Source organism: Apaloderma vittatum, unplaced genomic scaffold, assembly GCF_000703405.1.
Source record: "Apaloderma vittatum isolate BGI_N311 unplaced genomic scaffold, ASM70340v1 scaffold11690, whole genome shotgun sequence".
In the NCBI taxonomy this organism is placed as follows: domain Eukaryota; kingdom Metazoa; phylum Chordata; class Aves; order Trogoniformes; family Trogonidae; genus Apaloderma; species Apaloderma vittatum.
This window is the reverse complement of record NW_009696203.1, coordinates 20,830-39,467: the sequence shown is the minus strand read 5'-3', so window position 1 is coordinate 39,467 and position 18,638 is coordinate 20,830. Positions and strand designations below refer to the sequence as shown.

At 37.7% G+C, this 18,638-nt stretch overlaps 1 protein-coding gene across 1 annotated transcript; it reads left to right on the top strand.

The window, feature by feature from the left end:
• The first annotated feature begins 535 nt into the window (after positions 1 to 535).
• MRPL13 (mitochondrial ribosomal protein L13) lies at positions 536 to 16,875 on the top strand. Its single transcript, XM_009873951.1, is given in 5 exon segments — positions 536 to 719; positions 4,842 to 4,935; positions 6,510 to 6,570; positions 16,340 to 16,426; positions 16,750 to 16,875. Coding segments are annotated over 5 exon segments (552 nt in total).
• The last annotated feature ends 1,763 nt before the right edge of the window (positions 16,876 to 18,638 follow it).

Below are 18,638 nucleotides of genomic sequence, written 5' to 3'. Positions count from 1 at the left end.
TTCACAATAGGACGATGGGCAGTGGCTTTAAACTGCAGCAGGTTAGGTTCAAACTCGACATTAGGAGTAAATTCTTCACAGTGAGTGTGGTAAAGCACTGGCACAGGTTGCCCAGAGAAGCTGTGGATGCCCCATCCCTGGCAGTGCTCGAGGCCAGGCTGGGTGGGGACCGGGGCTGGTCGGAGTTGTCCCTGCCCATGGCAGGAGGGTTGGAACCAGGTGATCCTTAAGGTACCTTCCAACCCAAACCATTCTGTGATCTCTAGGAAATAGCCGACAAGGATTTTTCCGATTAATTAGCAAAAATGGAAGTTTGCAGCAAGAGATCTTTGTTTCCGAAACAAAACCCTCAGAGCTGGTAACCTTTCAGTGTTGTTAGAGCCGCTGAGGTTGGAAGCGCACACAGCAGTGGGTGTATCACCACGTGTAGCAGTGGTCTCCATCCATTTAAAGGTTACCTGGAGGATGTGTTGTCAAGTATCAATATTATAGTATTTTGGAGTGTAAAAAAAGTGTTGATCAAAATAAAGAAGCTATGTCTATGTATGATATGTGTTCTTTTACTACACTAAGCACTACCTCTTTTTCTCTTTAGCAATGGGCTACTTTTGCCAGAGCCTGGTATCTGCTCGATGCAAAGATGCAGCCACCAGGAAAAATCGCAGCTGCAACAGTAATCAGACTTGAAGGCAGGCATAAACCTATTTATCATGCACTAAGTGAGTATTGCAGTAGAGAAAAGCAAATTTCCTTTCTTTCACTTGTGTCTTAAAATGAAGCCTGATGCATAATGATACATTTTTCAGTTGTTTATAAATTATAAACATCTTTGTTTTCCTTCATTCCTCTCAACAGCCTTGTATAATTGTCTTTACCAATCATTATAAAGCTTATTAGGAATTCGTAATTTATTTTTAGTAGCTGAATGACAGGGGGTTCTGCTTGCTTTTTTTTTAAAAAAAAAAAGAACAAAAAACCCAACAATCTTGAAATGTGTTTGCTTGCATTGATTTTAGATGTGAAGATTTAATTCACAGTGCACATAATGAAACATTGATGTGGTTCTTGATTAAATTTTGTGAATGCTACCTCTTAGTAGCTGCACAAACCACAGAGTCTTGGAGTGGTTCTTCGTTTTGAGTAAGGTGCAGGGAGTCCTGTCTTCATGAGGCAATGGGCACAAACTGAAACACAGGAGGTTCCTTCTGAACATCAGGAAACGTTTTTTTTACTGTCAAGGTGACTGGAGGTGGTTGCCCAAGAGGTACTGGAGTCTCCATCCTTGGAGATATTGCAAAGCTGGTTCTTCTTCAGCAGGGGGCTTGGACAACGTGACCTCAAGAAATCCCTTCCAACCTCAGATACTCTGTGATGTTGAGGCTGGAACCCGCCTGATTCTTAAATGAGATACCTAACCGCAGAATCATAGAATGGCTTGAGTTGGGAGGGGCTTGGACACTGTGCACTAGGTTGCTCAAAGCCCCATCTGGCCTGGCCTTGAACACTTCCAGGGAGGTGGTATCCACACCTTCCCTGGGCAACCTGTTCCAGCATCTCACCACCCTCATAGTAAATAACTTCTTCCTAGTGTTTAATCTAAATCTGCTGTGCTGTAGTTTCCCCCTGTGCAGTCACTACATGCTCTTGTAAACAGTCCCACCCTTCTTCCGTCTAAGCTCCCCCCTTTAAGTACTGAAAGCCTGCATTAAGGTCTCCCCTTTTCTTCCTCAGGCTAAACAGCCCCGACTCTCTCAGCCCGTCCTCATAGCAAAGTTACTCCAGCCCTCTGATCATCTTTGTGGCCCTGCCCTGGACCCTCTGCAACAGGTCCATGTCATTCTTGTATTGGGGGCTCCAGAGTTGGACACATACTGCAGGTGGGGTCTCCCAAGAGCAGAGAAGGGCAGAATCACCTCTCTTGACCTTTTGTCCAATAATCATTGTTGCAAGATACCTTCAAATGAAAAGTCATTTTGCTTGTCTGCAAATTAGAAGATCCAACAGTAAAGATCTTGTGATCTTGTTCATTATTTATAGTGTCTCAGTGCTTGTGTCTTTTTTCTATAGGTAATAAAAAGGTGACCCCTCATATTGATGGTCCAGTGTTTCCTGTAATACTCATGCAAATTTTTCAAGAGACATTACTGAAACATAAAGCGTTAAACTTTGCTCATACATATAGAGCGTACTTACTCAAACTACTCGATGTGTTTTTCATAATATAAGGTAGTATTTCTAGTGTTCTAAAGGTGTTTTAAATACCACAGTCGTGCCAGTGCAAATTATGTCTCATCCACACGATGTCACTGGAGACTAAGGCTGTCTGAAAAATAAAGCAGACAACGGAGGAAATGTGTTTGGTTGTCCCGTGGGAAAGATCTTTGATACTGTTATGTCCACGAAGTTATAAAGTCCTGTAAAGTCATTTCAAGGATAGCTTTATTTTGTCTAAAGTACTGTATAAATCAGTACCAATTGCGTTACACCTGAGATTGACTGAGACATTCGATACTCTCCAAGAGTGCAAGTATGCATGAAGTTGTCCTTTTTTTTTTTCTTCTTAGAACTAGCAAAAAAATATTTTACTGTCTGTGAGATGACACTTCTTTAGACAGAATACAGTAGTGGCAATTTTTTGTTTTTAATTTGGTATCCAGATACCCTCCATATAATCGTTATTTGTTTATTGTGTTGAAAAATATGTGGAGCTGAACTTAAGCTGTGGATAGGGAAGGAAAGAAATTTGATCTCATGTATATTTATTTTCTCTTTCAGGGATAATCTTAAATTATTCTCCATATTTTTAGATGCTCTCGGATCATGTGGCTTAAATAAGGGGATACAACCAAGAGGGTTGAATCTGGATTTTTAGGTTTCTTCTGTACTTTTCCTTCTGTCTACCCTCATCCCCTTACATCTGGCCTTTTTGAGTGGCTTCACAACATAGAACCAAAAACAGTGGGCCAGATTTTTAGAAAACTCATTGTGTTGGATTGCAAGCAGGTGTAGGTGAGCCACTTCTGTTACTTGGGTAGGATTCGCTGCTGTTCTCTGGATCCTCAAAGGAGAAGACTAGGCTAGGTGGAAGTGTTTCGCAAACTCATTCTGGCCCAGGTGTTACTCCAGATTGCAACGCTAATTTATTATGGCTGGAAGGAGCAGCTAAGACTTGTCTTCTAATGAAAGATTTGGTTTGTCAGTCTTGTGACCTAACAGTTGACAGTGTAATGTGTAGCTTTAATTACCATTTATTCCTTAATCAGAATGTAGGAGGAAAAATGCAGACACCTGAAGCACATGTTTTTACTGTGATAGGAAATACTGAAGTTATAAAAATACAGAGATATAAATTGGAACTACTGTGGCAGCTTAGTCTTACCCGAAGAGGTGCAGTGTATATGCTGTATGTAACTAATTGCATATACCATAGTGCAATACAATATGCTGGCTTTATTTTTTTGTATTTCTTGAGGCAAACATACTCACATACTTCCTAAAAGAATAATTTGATATTAGAGCATGAAAACTTCTGACGTGCCTGAAGCTGGAGAACTGGACCCATGTGAAGCTTGTAAGGTTAAACAAGGCCAAGTGCAAGGTCCTGCACCTGGCTCAGGGCAGCCCCTGAAAAAAAAAGTCACAGAGTCCAATGTTCTCCAACATTTTAGACCTACGGTGTTTTCAGAACTGACCTGTCAGTGGGGAAGGGTTGCATCAGTGAAGATGTTTAAGTTTTGTGTGCACTTCAGCTATAGTTGAAAGAACACAAGACTAAAAGATGATAGAAAACTTAAATAGGGTGTGAAACTTGCACTGACTAAGTATATGTTCCTGTAAAAAATGAATGCTCAATTTAAGTCCTCCATAACATAGCTGCTTTGTTGCCTACTCAAAGATGTTTTAATCAAATGAGCCTCTTCAAATACACACATTGTTCTAACGTGGTAATGCATATGAAAGTGAACCTTGGACAAATTGGTTTTTGATTGATTTGAATGGGTGATTTTTATACAGCTCAGCAAGATGATTACTTCTGAAATGAAAATCTACATATGTTTTCAGATTTTCATATTTTTGAGTTGGTATGGATTTTGTTAGCACTCTAGTAAAAAAATATCTATTAATGTAACTTTTTCTGATAAGTTATTGATGATAGATTATAGACTTTGTACTTAAAACTTTTCATGTGAAAGTTGCTGGTACACTAAGCATATCTGTATTGCAGAAACATTCACTTATTTTTTCCCCCTAACAGAGCTGTTGTAGTTTTCTTGTGGTGCTTTTCTTCCCCCTCACTCCCTCTCCCCCAGTCTTTTTGTTTCTTTTATATATTTAGCCCTAGACTGTAATTATTTAATAACATTATTTTACTTTTCCAAAATAATCAGTCCTCTAGTAAGCACAGGTATTGTTTTTATGAGAAAACTAAAATATAACAGATATTTAAGATCATTGTTTAGAATGAACCTTTTATTATTATGGCTTTTTTGAAATATAGGGGCATATGCAGCATCATGTTTTGAATAAAATAATACAGTTGTCTGTAGGCTAGATTTCTAGATCTTAGCTGCTTAACTGCAACAGTTTAGTTACCTGGTCTGACGGTATTTTACCTGCTCACCTGCCTTTTAACCTAACAGTACTAAGAAAAATAGTAATTCAGGTTGGTATTTAAGTGCAGATTTGGATGATGTGACTCAAGAAGCTCAGATCTTTAAATTTGGGTTTCATGAAATCTGTATTTATGTGCTACTTCTTATGTATCACAGGCTTTATAAGTGTTATTTTGGTTGATTACACTTATGGTTCTCTTAATATTTTCCGCTAATTCTGCCTTATAGGTGACTGCGGAGATCACGTTGTCATAATAAATACAAGACATATTGCCTTCTCTGGTAACAAATGGGAACAGAAAGTATATTCCTCACATACTGGGTAAGCTTTATAATAAATATTCAAATGAGCTAGTAGTAAATTTAATGTAATATTTTCTTAATTATTAAAGTCTTTCTTTATTCGTTCAAAAGGGAATTCCGACACAGGTTTTACGGCTTTTAAAATGATTCAAACCTTTAGCTTTACTTTGCTTTTTTTTTTTCTTTTTTCTCTGGTTTGTGTTGTTAAGGAAATAATCCAACTCGTAGTCAGAGCAATTGAGTAAGGTAACAGATCTGGTGAGACGTGTTTTGTGTGAAGCCATGAACCCAATGATCAAGCCTATTACACTTACTAAGCAGGAGACATTTCCTATTGGCGTTGCACGTTTAAAATATATACAGTTGCCAACTTTAATTAGTTGACCCTACCAGTATCTATTTACCGAACACTAAATATCAAGATTGATAGATTACTGAATCAGAGGATTAAAAAAAAAAAAGTTAGAAAAACTAGCAAGAGCTGCAATGCTCTCAAGATGTACTGATTTATACAATAGTGTGCAATATATTATTCTGGCAGACATAACTCATAACTTGTTTACAGATGGAAGTGCAATAATCAGTTAAAAATGGCATGGCCATGATCAGTTCCATCAAATAAGAACAGTTGCTCCTGTTTTATACAGTGAAAACACCAGATAATAATCTTTAAGTGTTAAACCGTATCCCGTTGGGAGATGAGTAAATCACATGGACAAAGCTAATTTTGCTAGTACTAACGTTTCAGTCCTAAAATTCTGTTGCTGAATTGCCGAGTTCTTCTTCAGAGCTGATGGAAATTAAAGCACTTTTTTCTTTCCCAACCCCTATGACTTCTTAAAAATGTTAAGTTACAGCAGTTACTTAAGTAGCTAAGAATTGTGCAATTAAAAGAAATACTTGAATCTGTGCAGCTTCTTAAGTGGACATGTTTTAATGATGTTGGGTTTATTTTCATTTCACTTAGGCTGATGCCTAGTAATATAATTAAATCAAAATGCAACCCAGTTTTACCTGACATCAGCATAATTTCATGCACCGCTGTATCATTCATTTAAAAAATATGCTTTAGGAATTAGTGCAGCTTTACCATATCACACTTTAAAAAGATGGATGCATTGCAGTAAAAGTCAAAATTTTATTACTGTAGGTATGTCAAGTCATGCAAGATTTATTTGAAATAGTAAGAAGATAATAAATACTGTTCACAATGGTTGTCTTGTATGTCAGCCACAGATTGGTTGTGAGTCCTGATGGTCTTCAGGTACTTCCAAGTTATATGTATCTTACTCTCTTTACATTGTGTAGCTGTAGTGGTGTATTTAATGAGCAGTTTTATATCCATCTGCTTGAAGCACAAAATTTTTAATACTCAAGTGAATAAATAAGAAAGTACAAATGGCATTAAACTTAGATACTTGACAGGATAGAATCTTTCTAATGCAATATTGTTGGCCTCATGAGAAAAACTTCTTTTTTGAAGGCCTGTAGTACCTTTACACTGTTGGTCACAAGATGTAGTGAGCGATATTTATGTTAATATCCTGCTTAAGCATACAGCATTCAGCTTGCATGTTTGTTCTGTTTTTCTAGCTATCCTGGGGGTTTCAAACAAGTGACAGCAACTCAGCTCCATTTGAAGGATCCAACTGCTGTAAGTGTTTCCCTTCTTCCCTTTCATTTGTAAAGCTTATTTGTTTTTCTTTAATTAGTTCTTCTAAACAAAAGGGATCAGTTACCTACATGTCTCAAGTGAAATTACAAACATTGTGCTAAGGGTTCTTAGAAGCTTGGCTTGTGACAGAGGTTTTGTAAACAGCATGTTTTGAGGATGCATTTTCGTGATTCATGCTGTCCAAATGAGCAAATCACGTTCATTTGCTTCACTTGGTTTTGACTGATTCACTTGCTTTTCTCTTCAGAGGTCTGACCTTTCTCATAAGCAAATGGTCTCAAGTTGGACTTAGCTAAGCTGTACTCCAGCTTAATGACCCTACATATTTTTTAAGAGCCAGCAAGAATAATTCTAATCTTAAAAGCGTTAGAAAGTACACCTGCCTCTTTTTCCTAGCAAAATTCAACTGCGTTAAATGATACATTTTTTAAAAATCTTTTCTACAACACTCTGTGTTTGTGGTCTGTGGAAGAACTGTAAGTGGTGATTACATTGAACTTAAGTCTCTCTACTAAATGTCTGTGTTAGACTATTTTTAATTCTGCTGAACATCAGTGTTGATTGCTACTGCTTAAAAAATAAGGTGCTAGATATGAACATTTTGAGATGGTGACTTATACAGTTGTGAAATAACTTTTATTAGGGTTTTGAATGGTCAGCATTGGAGGATTGAATTCCCAAAGTACTAGAGTTTCAGAACATGATAGGAGGCCCATAGAGGTTGACAGATATCTCTATTTATTTTTGGCTTTAAAATGCTTTAGGTTGGGTCATCTTACATATAAAATACCACAGCACTTCCTTTTTCCTAGAGAAGTTTTAGAGAGTTTGTCAATGACTTCTTTTTTTTTTAATCTATGATTTAGAAAATGTGGTTTGCCACAATACATGCAAGATGTTATACAAATGCTGAATAAAAGAGCAGTCCACTGTATTAAGTTGCCTGGTTTTCCTTTTTATTTTGCAAATTCTTTGTTTAAAATGAGATGAAATACCACAGTTCAATACAGTTTTCTTTCTAGAATTCTTCTAAACATCTTAATGCTTCTGAGAGCAGGCTCTTAAGACAGTTGTCATCCCTTTGGAAATTATTGGTAGTTTCATGTGTAAAATGGGTTCTTCAGCCTTTTTCGTTTGGGCTTCAGGCGCTGTGCACTGGGAGGCAGTGTAACACAGCTTGTCCATTAGAGCCTGAGAATTGGATGTTCTATAAATTATCTTCTGGCATTCATTCTGAAATGCCTCTTTTCTTGCCAGACGTAGTTATATTTCTGTGCGAACAGAAGAGGATTAAATGCATTGCCAATAACTAAAGCCTGTTGGACAGAGGCTCAGCAAATGCTGATGTGGCTCAAGGCTTGGTCTAATTTAGTGAAATAAACTTCTTTTTAAAAAGAATTGTGGAGAGCCTTCTGCAATTAGCTCTTTCGTGCTGTTGAAAATTAATCATTTTGATGTCCCTTTCATAAAGTTACCTCGTATATATTTTTATAGTAATTATTAGTAGTGGATGGTAATTTGGCATGATATCTTCTGTATGTGTAACTGTTACAGGTTTTGCCTTGCAAGTCATTTTATTGTTGAATCACAGAATGGCTTGGGTTGGAAGGGACCTTAAAGACCATCTAGTTCCAACTCCTCTGCCATGGCAGGGACACCTGCCACTAGACCACCTTGCTCAAAGCCCCATCCAGCCCGGCCTTGAACACTTCGAAGGAGAGCCATCCACAGCTTCTCTGTTCCAGTGTCTCACAACCCGCCCAGTGAAGAACTTCTTCCTTTGATCTAATCTAAATCGACGCCCTCTGGATTTGAAATCATTACCCTTTGTCACTACACTCCCTGATCAGGAGTCCCACCCTTTCCTGTAGGCCCTCTTTAAGTACCGGAAGGTTGCTGTAAGGTCTCTCTGGAGCCTTCTCTCCTCCAGGCTGAACAGCCCCAACTCTCTCAGCCTGTCCTCCTAGGCGAGGTGCTCCAGCCCTCTCTGATTGCTTCTGTGGCCCTGCGCTGGACCCACTCCCACAGGTCCCTGTCCTTATATGGGGGACCCCAGAGCTGGACATGGTGCTGCAGGGGAGCTCTTACCACAGCAGAGGTGCAGAATCACTTCCCTCACCCTGCTGGGCACACTTCTTTGGATGCAGCCCAAGAGTTGGATTTTTGGGCTGTGAGCACACATTGCTGGCTCATTTTGAGCTTCTCGTCAGCCAACACTCCTGTGTCCTTCTCTGCAGAGCTGCTCTCAAGTCACTCATTGCCCAGCCTGTATTTGTGCTTGGAATTGCCCTGGCCCACATGCAGGATCTTGCATTTGGATTTTAAAATGCACTTATAATTTATGGCTAGAAACATTTATTTACTAGTTGCATAGGTTTAGTGTGAAATACATTAGGATATGGCAAAGATGGAATTTATGATGTTTTAATAATCTGAAAATAAAATATTATTAAAACCTGGGAAAAAAAAGATTACTGTAAAGAGAACAATGTCTAGCCTAAGGAGCATTTGCATCTTTATAATATGATCTAAGTGACACATAGTTATTGTGGAGAATTTTATAAATCACTCTATTTCATTCTTTGAATTAAAAAGATACTTTTTAAATCATATGAAATTCAATTCCTGTGAAGCCAGTGGAATTAGGTAAGTTGTAGGACACAGACTGTATCTTTCTGTGGAATCAAAATATCTCTGTTCTGTAAAGCATTGTTTTCATCCTGGAGGCTACAGCTTTTCTCTGCCTTTGTCCTGTTGTTTCCTGCTAGCTCATCCTGGTTTTGCTTCATCAGATGAGTCAACATTATTTTTGGAAATAGTGCTGTTACAGAAATTAAGGTATTAAGTTAATGGAAGAGACTGCTTCCAAGGAAAAGGATGTTGACACAACACCTTGTAAACTTGTGTGGTATTACACAGACATTTTGCAGTAGATGTGACTATTTTCGGTTTATGTGAGAAATAGATTAAAGCTTTTAAGATTCTGTAAGTGTGTGTATATACTAGGGCTCCAGTACTGCTTAGCACTGTCTTTGCTTACATACGTCTAAATTCAAACATTCAAATCCCCAAGATAAATATTATTTTGTTACAGTTTTGTTTAACATAGTTTCTGGTATACAGAGAGACTAGGTTTAGGAAAAACTGATACACAGCTAATGGCTGATTAGGAAGGTTATAATGAGAAATTCAATGCAATATGACATAGTTTATGTTTATAGGGGAGGGACTGAAAGTTGTAAATAGAGTTGTCAGAATTTAGGCATGTTTACTGCAATATGGCTTGATAATTACTTGGTAATTTCTAGTTTCTTCATAAAGCCCCATAATAGGAGTGGATGATGATCTGATAACCTAGTTTATGGAGGTTGACATCATTGTGTCCACTTACTGACTTTGGACCTTTATATTCCTTGTAGGTAGCAGTTGGTGTTTCAGAAGGATTTATCCTGAATTTTCAATGTGCACGTGCGGTTTTTTTTGTAGGATCACAGGTCTGAGAGAATCTTGGGAGATCTCTAGTCCAACCTCTTCCTCAAAGCACTAACAGCTTTTAGGTCAGATAAGGCTGCTGGAGGCTTATCCAGACTGGTCTTGAAAGTTTCTTACGGCAAGCATTTCCAATCCTTGATTCTTCATCTTGGTTGGAAAGAATAAAAAAAGCTACCGTTTATGGAAAGATAAAAATGACCACGTGATGCCAAAGAGATAGGAAAAGCAAAAAGTTTAGCACATTTTTACCTTTAGCATTTTGAGTTCCCTTGGGAGGCATGGGGAGGGGAGTGTCTGTGAATCTTTTTCAGATCTGTAGGTATATTCAGTTGTCTACTGTCTGGAGAATAGCAGAGAATTGCTCTTGTCTAATTGACTTGGACAGGCTACTTTAGAAAGTGTTTATTGAAAGAAAAAAAGAAAAAAGCTGCATCTCATTTTAGCCTTTTCTGTCTCTGGGTTAGATTTAGTGTAAATTCTTGGACCACATGTAGCTGAGAGTATTAAATTTGTTCTTCAGGTTCAGCGTGACAGCTTGTTGCTCTAGTTCAAAACTACTTCTCTGTTCTTCAGGTTAATGTAATACTAATATTCTGCATGGTATTACTTCTTCCTTAGGTTATATATTAGCAGAAAACATTAATTTCCATTGTTTATTAAGAAAAAACTATTTCTAAGGTTAGGTATACTTTCTTTACCAAGAGACTCTTTTGAAAATAAAGGAAAAAGGTAAACCTTACGTGAGATAGAAGTGTTCAAAATGCATAGAAATTGGACTTTTCTTTGATTTTAATAAAAGTTTGATCTTAATAAAATTTGTGGCAGTTTCGTTTAGCTGGAAGAGCGCTGACAGACATGAGAAAAATACTTTCAAAATTAGGCTTCAGACTGCCTGATACAGGAAGACTAAAAGATGTACTTTTAAATCTCACAAATTTGAGAGTAAGCAAAGATTACTTGGAAGAAACTTTCTGAAAAAAACTGATGTTTTTTTAATTAGAATGCCTGCCAAATATGTTGATAGTTCTTATCTGTAGAACCAGGTAGTAATCCTGGCAGGACAAAGTTTTCAATCCAATTTTATTGTATTTGTAATGTTAAAAGTAAGAAAAACTTGCCTTTTTTTTTTAAGTGCATCAGAAACTGCCTCTTTCCCCTCCCAAAAAAAAAGAAGGGGTGGGGGGAAAGCATGTTCGGCTAATAACAACTGCTCTGTGAGAGGATTGACCTTTGCAGTATTCAGAGGCTATATCGCCTCTGACAAAGAAATAATGGGCAATAATTGTTCAGAATGAATGTTACCTGCTAGGGAAGATTATTAAAAGAGGCAGGGTAGCTCTGTGGAAATACGCTGTGAGGAAGCCTCCGGCGGTGTCAGGCTTCTGGTTTGTTCAGCTGCTGGCCCTGATACGAAGGGGCTTAAAGTGTTCAAATTCTCCTTTTGAATGCTCTTCAGCAACTGCTTGCACGTATAGACTTGACATTGTATCTGCATAATAATGTTTTTTTCAAGAAAAGCTCAGACAAAAAAAACGGTTAAATCTTGCTGGTGGGATTTGAAAGCCTCTTTTCTTTGCATCAGTAAGAGATTATTGATATAATAATATATACATACTGAACATCGGTTACTGAAACACCAGATATAATAGCGTTTTCTTTTCTTACTATGAAGTGATGTTTTTTGATTAAGTAGAGCAAATCTTCAAAGTCTGGATTAGTAGGGACACAGAGGTCAGAATGGCATGGAGAGGAGAATATTACTGTAGAACCTGCTATTTTAAAACCTCTAGGTGCTCTAAGTAAGTCCTAGAGCTGGCTTGGTCTTTTGTTTCATAGTAGACAAAAATAAATACTTCCTTGTTTGAAAATAACCTTAATCCGTTTCTTATTTGAGTTAGCAAAGCACTGATATTAATTTAAAGAGCACATTAAAATTCTAAGTTTTTAAGTTCTGAACAGTGGCAGAATACGAAATGGCATGCAGTGGAAACTCGTGAACAAATAATTCCTGTGGTGATATTAAGTATGTTCTTTGTTGCTGTGCTACTTGCACAACTGTCAGAGGTAGAAGGGTAAAGTCAATACTTTTGTAGCGTGTGATGAAAAGAATGATATCGTATACCCAACAGAAGACTCAAGAACTGGTAGAGGGAAGTTTTAGTATCAAGCTCTATCTCTGATTAGGTGGTTTGTCTCCTGAAATTCTTCTATTTTTTTTTCAGTAAGCCCTGTAATTAATCTCTCTGTTTTCTCTGGAGCGCCATGTCCTTCCCATGTTCTAGAATTCCTTCCTGGTGATTATTGGACTTAATTCAGCTGTTAGGGTAGCATTTCTTCTGGAAATTGGGCCAATTATTCTGTGCTTCTTGAGACCATGAGTGGTATTGCTCTGTTCCTTTCCATCTTTAAAGTATATTTTATCTGGCAAAGAATCTTTCTCAGAACTTGGTTTCCATCAAGAGTAGTCTGCAACTTGCATACAAGCCAAAGCCTGTCTCAAAAATGGAGATATTCAAGCTTCACACAGGGTTTCAGGTAATTTTTTTCTATTATTTTTAGTATTTTTTTAATTTCTTTATATTCATAAAATGTTAGAGCACATAGTAAGGGACTGAAAGTGTAAGAATTTTAGTAGAGCTACATTCAGATTCTTTCCCTCCTGTATTAGCTGTTTAAATTGGAAAATAAACAGTGTCTTTTGACTGTGATTAAGAACATGTCTATACTGTGAGCATACGGATTAGCCAACCTGGAAAAAAGGTATTGCAATATTCAAGATGACAGCTATAACTACAGCCACTAGGTATTTTGTCACTCAGAAGAAATTAGGGCAGACAGCATGCCAGTACCTGAAAAATTCCCAAATAGTTACTCTCTGGTGGCTATTAGGTGGTTACACACCTGATGGTGGATGTCTTTACCTCCTGGAGAAAGTGTTACAGCCTTTAGGACTGAGTTCTTATGAGGACGTGGAATTTTACAGGTTGCTAGTAATAAAAAAAAGGAGAGAAGAGGCAGAAATCCATAAACGCCTGAAGCAACTGCTAAACTGTACTAATTAGTTTTAAACTGAGATCAAGGTTGCAGTGAGAACTGTGGGCAGGTAGACAACTTTGCCACTTTGAAATCCTAGTGTAATCCACTTCCCATGTAAAAATAAACTCTTTATTTTAATGGTTCAAGATAAACATAATCACACAGAAAGCAAAAGTAAGAACTTATTAGAAGTGTATTACAAACATACAGAAGGGTTTTTATTTTTATTCCTTAAAGAAGCAGCATGTTCTGTTGTATGTTTTCAGGGAGCGTTGAATTTGCATTTCGGGTCTGCATGAGCTCAGCAACAGACATTTCTTGCAATTCCATAGCTTTTTATTTGGAGTCGTGTACTTTAAGTAAAACTTGACCACGTTCAGGGAACAGGAGAGCCCTTACTTAATGCCCTTAAGTACTGCTTGTTAAATCTCCCTTTTCTGTTACGCAACCTTCCTAAAGTTGCAGAAGCAGCCCAAGCAGCCTCAGTTAAGCCTGAATTTCACAAAATCCTTTGCCTTTTCGTATTGGCAGGTAGTATGAGGTTCTGGCTGTGGGCAGAATTTTGGGCAAGGAGTTGGATGTAAATTTTGTCTTTCCAGGAGCAGGGTTTGGTTTGGCTTGTAGAAAAATCTTTGAGGCAGAAGTTGCAGTGAAGGAAGCTAGGGATTTTCCAGCACTACCTTCTCTGTCCGAGCTCCCTCTATGGCCTTCTGTTCTACAGTTGGACTAAGTATAAAAGTACAGGGCTTTGCATAGTAATACACATATGTGGCTTTTTATAAGTCTCAAGAATAGTTTATCACCACACCACCCCTGCTTTTTTTTCCTCTTTTTTCTTCTCTTTTTTTTCCCTTCTCTCCTTTTTTTTCCCGTCTCTCTCTTTTTAAATTTTATTTTCTTTTTCTTTCTTTAAGTGATTGGACATAAGAAAGAACGTTTTTATGATTAGGCTGGTGAGACACTGGAACAGGTTGCCCAGAGAAGTTGTGGATGTCTTCTCCCTGGCAGTGTTCAAGGCCAGGCTGGATGGGGCTTTGAGCAACCTGGTCTAGCAGAAGGTGTCCCTGCCCATGGCAGGGGGGTGGAACCAGATGGTCTGTCAATGTCCATTCAAGCCCAAACCCAAACCCAAACCAGTTTATGATTCTGTGATCTGCCTGGCACTGAAAAATTATTTGTGCTTCATGTGAGGATGATTTTTCTATGGCAGATCTTCCAGTAATGTACTCCTTGTGTGTGTGGGAGGGTACAGAAAGCCAAATGAGTTCCTAAGCAGAATGGAGATTGGCAGCCGTAATAAAGCATACGTGGATAATGCTTATTGCACTTAGCATACTTATCTATAAAAACTATTATTGAATATTTAGTTATCCATGATCATTCATTATCCATTGTCATTCTAAGTCATGCTTTCATGTTAGTCTGTTGTTCCCCTGTCTCTCAGTTCTGCAGTGATTGCACACAACGTTGAAAAGTGCATCTTCCTTTTTAAACTTGAGTATATAAATCAGTCATTTTTTTCCAGTGAGACTGAATACCACTGAACTCTTCTTTGTAATGTGACTGGAGAAATTGAATTAGTTTCACTGTGCAGAAGTATCTACAACCAGAATAGACCAGCTGTTCATCTGACTCATTGGTTTGTTTCAACAGTCGTCTGTGCCCTATGCCACAGAGAAAGATGAAAAATCAACCACAAACATCAGTTGTTTGAAGAAGTAGAATATTTAATAGTGTTCACTAAAGTACTTTAAAGTCTGTCTTTATTGGAGTGACATCATGAAATAACTAGCTCTGTAGGCCATAGGTCACAGGTTGGACCATGTGTGCGTACAGTTTATTAACCTAAGGAATTAACACTGGTTCAATAAAAATCTGAAGTTAAAATTAATTTTTAGATAAAGAAGAAGTCCCCGCAGCCAGGCCTAAAAATGTTAGGCGGCAAGGAAAATTAGGTACAAAATTAAAATTACTGATGGTAAAAAGGGCTGCTCATGTGAGATGTTGTTAATATCCATGTGTTTTCCTACATTGGTATTGATTTTCAGTAATCAGTGAAGTAAACCAGTGAAAAGTCATTTTGTAGCTTCATCTTGCCTTTGTTTAAGCACATGATGCACTGACATAAATTAGCAGTAGTTTGCTGTAGAAGCCTTAATGGTTTTTATCGCTAAAAGCATTAGTTTTCATCTTTGTTTCTTAATAGTTGATTATTAAGTTTTATTAAAGATTACCCTGCCCATTCTGATATATTTCTTCTGTCATCTTCATTTACTGTATTTGGCCACAGATCTCTGGTGCTGACTGCTTAATATCTGAAAATCTTCATTACATTGAGTCTTCTGTAAATGCCTTCAGAGTTTCTCAAGTCATACAGTATATGTTTATGAGGATTCTAAGACAATGTTATTGTGTGTTACGTGGCAAAATATTTTGAGTGTTTACTCATTTCAGAATCCAGGTAGAAATGCATGCAAGTTTAAGAAGCTGCACTTGTCATTAATTTCACTTGCAACAGTTAATGATTCCGTCTTCACGTGGTTCCAACTGGGAACTCGGTATTTGTGATGGTATCTAAATTTTTTATTTTAATTTCTTTAATTTTTATTAAAAGCGACTTTGTTCAGTATACTTTAAAAAATATCTGGATGCACTGCATTTCAGCATGGCTTAATGACTTCAGCTTAACATTGTGCTAAGCAGGCCTAGGTGATTTGTCATTTGGAACTAGTTTATGTCTAGGTGGCTTGGAGCCAAAATTACCCATAGACTTAACCCTAAATGCTTTCATGTCGTTTGTAAAATCTTGTCTCCAACAGTTGTGTGCTGTGTTTTACATTTGCAAATATTTCCCTTCTGCATGAAATACCTGACAACGTGGTTTGGTGTATATAAACTTCACAGTACGATGTGAAGTTACCAAAAGCTTCTCAATTCTTTTCAAAGTTGAACAATCGTATGCCATCATCTACAATGCTAAATATAGCTCTTAACTGTCTAAGCTGAAATTTTTTATATGGCTGCTTTTATTAATTGGTCCTTCTTCCAATACAGTAAGCCTAGAGCACCTTCTGAAAGTGGTGCCTGAGTCCTTCAACATGCAAGAAGTTGGCTGGAAGGAGGTTCAGTGACAGGTGGAATGGCCATAGGGGAACACAGCTTATGTTTTTCGTGTTATTTGTAGCCTAAGCTTTTTTGTTACCATGTTATCTTTCTGCAGATCGTTAAACTGACTGTTTATAGAATGCTTCCAAAAAACCTTCAGAGGAGAACTATGATGCAGAGGCTGCACCTGTTCCCCGAAGATGTGAGTAGTGATGCAGTTACGTTTTCATTCCTGTGTGATTTGGAGGTGAAGAGGGAGTGTTAGCAATACCAAAACTCTTGTCATAAGAAGATAAATTAAGAAAAATCAAACTGCTAAATATAGTTGAAATGCTGATTCTTTTTTTTCTTTTTTATGTCACAAATTTGTGAGGTAAAAGTTGTGGGAGATCACCTTGTGTATTTAGGTCAAACACTTAACATGGAGAATGCAGTAGTGTTGGCAAATTTTGGTCTGGATTTGGTGAGGAGTAGTGGTGTTTATTTAAACATTTGGATAGCTAAGACTGTTTTCACCTGCTTCAGGTTATTCCAGAAGATATAGAGAAGAATATTCTACAAGAGATTCCTCAGCCACGTCCAGTCCCCAAGAGGTTAGATGAATATACACCAGAAGAAATTGCTGCCTTTCCAAGGGTTTGGACTCCGTAAGTATCTCAAATTTATTCATTTTTAAAAGGACACTTTGACTGAATATGGGCTATAAAGGCCTGCTCATTATCAGTAAGAAAAATAAAAGGGGGGGATTATTTTTGTCCTCTCTTTTGGGAGAGAGGAAGTAATTAAAGCAAAGAATAGTCATATTAGAAGGGCGTGGTTCCTGAGGTTGTTATGTATCTGACCATTTTTTTAATGAGAAAAGCTTTACTTAAAATCATATTTTCGACTCTTCATCAAAATGAGCTGAGTACAAGTTGAGTAGAAAAACTTCTTCACCCAGTTTGAGTTGTGTGTACTCTGTAATACTTAACTGTTAGCCGTAGCCAAAGGAAACACCATGCGGCTCTGAGGGACGATTCGTTGTCGGGGGGAAACCCTTCAGATTTTCTCTGGAGGAAAGGGAAGAGTTCTGCTAAATCATACCTTGGAGAGTAGATCTTTGGCAGGGAATGTACCACGTATTTATTTTCATAAACAGTTTCTTTTCCATGTACAGGATCAGTTCTGCAGTAGTTATGTGGCATATGAAAAAAGTATTTGTGGTTTGCTTTACAACACCACACGCAGCACTGAGTCAACCTGCTAGTGAACACAAGGCGTTACGTTGTGGTCATTTTCTGATTAGTACCAGTATGATTATTTTTCTTTCTTGTGTTTATTTTGAGAGTCCTTTTTAGGCTCAGCATCCCTTTATGGTAGTCAACCAATTTTGAAAGATGGTTCCTTTCCTGGGTATTCTTGAGAAATTCAGGAAGAAATGTAATGAGTAGGGAGGTGTGGAAAGGTGCAAATAGTTCTAACACCAAGACCAACTTGATGGTCCAACTCCAGTCAGGTTAGTGGTATTTCTATTTTGATAGGGTTTTTTTAAAAGATCATCCCTCTCTTTGTCCTGTAAAAAAGTGTTCGTGTGTGCTTACTCCTACACAAATCCTGGAAAACGGATCTGATACGACATATGTGAACTGGAGATATAACTTTTCCAGAAGAAAATTGGTAATAACATAAATGAACACTGGAGAAGGACCTTCTTGCAATTCAAAGAAAGATTTTTTTTATAATTCCTTTTTATAGGCCAGCGACTCTCACTATTTAAGCCAGACAGATATGGTTAAGAAATCCTGGGTATTGATGTAGGACAATTTTTGTATATATTTATAGGATTTGTATTCCTTTGAGGGGAAAACTGAGTAATGGTCCATTGTTCTGCCAGATGTTTAAAAGAAACCAAATTAAAATTTAGTGAAACTTCTTAACATTAGTATCTTTTTGCTTGCAAATCCACTGAGATGATGGAACTTAGATGTGACCTAGAAGGACAGATCTTGTATGTGTATAGCGAACAAATGAGTAGTTGCTAAGCAGCCTGTAGTTGATAACTTTTGAAATATATTGAATTCCTAATGCCAGGCTTCTTTTAAGTGGTAAAGGCAAAGGGCTATGGCAGTAAGCCCGCAGTAGAGGGTGATCTGGAGTCTGCCACATGATCAGTACCCACTTGTTGTTGTCTGCTCATTTTCAGTGATGTGTTCTTTTGTAGAAAAAAGTCTAAATAGTGGGTGAATGTTATATGGAGAACACCTAAAAGGAGCGTGTTCTACATCCAGAAAAAAAAGTGTGCTTGTTTATATACCAGTACCTAGACACTTCTTGACTTAGATCTTTGTTCTAAAGTAGGCAAAGGTCCTTGACAACATAAAAAAAAGGAGCACGCTGGGAATTGTTTGTAGTATTTCTCCCGTGTTCTCATGAGT